The 3,345-nt window shown below is 45.8% G+C and overlaps 1 protein-coding gene across 1 annotated transcript; it reads left to right on the top strand.

Annotated features, from left to right (window-relative positions):
- Nucleotides 1–732: 732 nt before the first annotated feature.
- OOEP (oocyte expressed protein) lies at nucleotides 733–2,063 on the top strand. The gene is made up of 3 exons (XM_032274469.1): nucleotides 733–1,012; nucleotides 1,217–1,396; nucleotides 1,760–2,063. The coding sequence occupies exons 1-3, from the start codon at nucleotides 823–825 to the stop codon at nucleotides 1,837–1,839; spliced, it is 450 nt and encodes a 149-aa protein (XP_032130360.1). The 5' UTR covers nucleotides 733–822; the 3' UTR covers nucleotides 1,840–2,063.
- The last annotated feature ends 1,282 nt before the right edge of the window (nucleotides 2,064–3,345 follow it).

Genomic DNA, 3,345 nt, shown 5'->3' on the forward strand with positions numbered 1-3,345 from the left:
ATACTTGAGTAATATCTATTTTAAAGAACAGAGAAGTAAAGCAAATGTGGGGAAATGTCAACATCTGTTAAACTGGGAGAGGGTACATGGCTGTGTTATATTACTCTCTTGGATGTGTGAAACTTTTCATAATTCAAATTTCGAATTAAAATTACAAATATTGAGAAGAAATATGCATCGATACTGGCTGTCTTAGGTCGTCTAGGATAATGGAAATAAAGGAAAACTGTGTAACTTGCTATATGTTCTATAAGTCCACCTCTGATTTTTTTGCTTAAAACATGGCACATTTCCTGGAATAATTTCAAAATGGTAACTATCCAGAGTGTCAGAAGATAACAAGGGGGCAGAAGAGAGAAAACTGACACATTCAACAAGCCTGCCTGAGTCTGATCTACCTATCTTTAGAAGGCAACGTCGAAACCTTAACCTAGACATCAAAGGTGATTCCCAGTCAACAGGGTCGTCAATTCAAACTGACACTGTTAATCAGCCATTCGGTGAGCAGACGCTTTTAGGCTAAATATACCTTACGAGGCAGAGATGTCGAAGCAGACCGTTGAAGACTCAACAGCAGCCCAAATGAATACTAGTTCTAGGTCAAAAAGGCAGTCCTGATGATTGTGTCAGCGCAGGAAGAGCCGGATGCGCCTTTAGGCCCAGGCGTCGAGTGCGTCAGCTCACCCGGAAGCGGTGCCAGGCTCCGCCGGAAGGGGCGGAGAGAGTCGAATAGTGTAAAAGAGAGCCGGCGCCTCGCCGCTGGGTCTGGAGGAGGTAACGTGAAAGCCTCCCGGAGCGGGCTCCACGGCTGCAGGTTCCAGTATGGTCGATCAGGCTGGTACTGCTGAGTCCCCGCGGGGCAAACGGACCCCGGCCCACTCCCTGGAGCAGCTGCATAGGTTACCACTTCCGCCGCCACAGATTCGCATCCGGCCCTGGTGGTTTCCGGTGCAGGAACTGAGAAACCCTTTGGTGTTCTACCTGGAGGCATGGCTGGCAGACGCGCTCTTTGGTGAGCGACCCAGACTCTGTCTCTCAGTCTGAGAGAGGCTCGGCAGAGCAGCTCTCTGCAGCCTCTTTCCCAGATTCGTAAGCCAGGAGTGTTGCTGTGGTGCCCACCTTCCAGCTCTTCCCTTCCCTGGTCAACATTCCCTTCAAATTCAGCTTCTAATCTGCGACTGTGCGGCCCCTAAATAGTCTTTCCTTACTTGTTTAGGCCCAGACCGAGCCATAATTCCAGAAATGGAGTGGACGAGCCAGGCCCTGTTGACAGTGGACATAGTGGACTCTGGGAACCTAGTCGAAATCACCATTTTTGGACGGCCCCGTGTACAGAATAGGGTGAAGAGCATGCTCCTGTGCCTGGCATGGTTTCACCGAGAACATCGAGCCCGAGGTGAGGGTCTTTGAGAACTTACACGTGGAGGAAGCCACGAGTGACCATACTGGTCTTGCTTGGCTTCCTTCCATCCTCCCTTAACCTCTTAATTTCTTGGTTTCCGCGCCCCAGGAAGCTGCGCGAAGTTTGTTGGGAGGGGATCCCCAGGGTAGGACCTTGGGAAAGTCAGTGGAGAGCTGATACATTCAGGCCCATCACTGCCCAAGTCAGCCTCAGCTGGGCTACAGCACTATCGCAGATCCCAAGTTCAGAGCCTCCACCCCAGATCCTCCTCTCCTCCCCAACTCCCAATCACTGAGAAGTTTGAAACAGCGAACACTTCTCCCCGTCCATGGTCAGTATCAACTGTTTCTCTTCCAGCTGAGAAGATGAAACACCTTGAGAAGAACTTGAAGACCCAAACATCAGACCCCCACACACCCCAGGATTCTGTTGCTTAAGACAACAGTGTCAGGAGCATCTTGAGAAATTTGCAACTTTTGCTGCTTCAGTCGAAGAGAAGCAAGTATAGCATTCCTAAATCCCTGCATTCGTTTTTCCTGTGTCTTGATAGAATCAGGTTTATTTTGTTGCAAGAGTGAATTTGAACTATTCTAATAAATGGCTATTTTGCCCAGTGACATTAAGATCTTCGTACACTTATAATAAAGCAAATTTATAAAAGGTTGGCTCTCATTCATGTTTTGAATATGAAGGGTGGGTAGAAGGCTGGCAGATTGTAGTTTTGTAGGGTTTATTCCTGAATTCTCATCATTTTGAAACTCCTAAACCTTTTATGATTTTATGGTCAGAGTCAGGCCCTCAGCCACAGGGGGCAGATAGCCTCACAAATGGTGATCTGTTTTGTTTTGACGTCACTGGTTCTCAAACTTTAAAGCTTGTAATAAATCACCTTGGGAGCTTGTTAAGACATAATCTCCTAGGCTCCTTGTTCAGAAGATTCTGATTCGGTACTGTTGGGGTAGGGTTTATAATTTGCATTTCTAATGAGCTCACAAGTACTACCAAAGCAGCTCATCTGAATTTCTCACTTTGAATTTGGTAGTTGACCCCCTGAGGAGCACCGGCTGTGCCTTTTCTTAGAGTGAGGCCTTCTTTGGCCACAGGATGAGATTCCGACAACCAAGCCTGAGCAGTCAGCATTCATTAACCCTAGCATTGCAATTCACCGTGGAAGAGCAGGGAACCTGGGCACCTTGGCTTGTGGATGGTGCCCTGCCTTGGAGCCAGTTGTCTGCTTTTTTCTGCAAGGCAAGGTTGCACAGGTGTCCAGCATGGTCCAGGTTTTTCCACTACGTGTTGTACTCAGATTACCAATTTGTGCAAAGCAGCTCCTATCCTTGCTGCCACGCTTTCTGGAAGCAAAATTTCTGGGGTGAAGAGTGCCAAAAGCTCTGTGGCTTCAAGCACAATTAAGATTGGTTTGACTCATGGAATTAATTCACTCCTCGGCAATAAAGCGTTCTAGCCTTTTGCAAGAGTTTTGAACTCAAAAGTCTAATTGTGCTTTTTTGATTAGTGGTGATGTTGAAAATTTTTTTTCATTTATCTTTTTCTTTATTCATTCCTATCTTCTTTCAACTGGTGAAGGATTTTTATCTCTATAAGTTTTTCTAACAATGGTCTATTATCACCAATATTTTCCAACCTCTTAAAATTTTTTTTTGGAATCGGATAGATTTTTATTTAGTTAAATCAATTACTGTTTCTGTTCTCCCATGTCCCCACCCTTTTAAGTTTAGGAGCTCCTAATTTTCTTCCACAGAAATTTGATGAATATTTTTTCAGGTTTTTCCTGGTGGAATTTTTATTTTTTACTTTAATTTTGAGATGGAGTCTCACTCTGTCACCCAGGCTGGAGTGCAGTAGTGTCATCTTGGCTCACTACAACCTTTGCCTCCCTGATTCAAGCAATTCTACCTCAGTCTCCTGCCTTGGCTTCCCAA

The sequence above is a fragment of the Sapajus apella genome, unplaced genomic scaffold (genome assembly GCF_009761245.1).
Source record: "Sapajus apella isolate SASKATOON/1434 unplaced genomic scaffold, GSC_monkey_1.0 scaffold6, whole genome shotgun sequence".
Classification (NCBI taxonomy): Eukaryota; Metazoa; Chordata; class Mammalia; order Primates; family Cebidae; genus Sapajus; species Sapajus apella.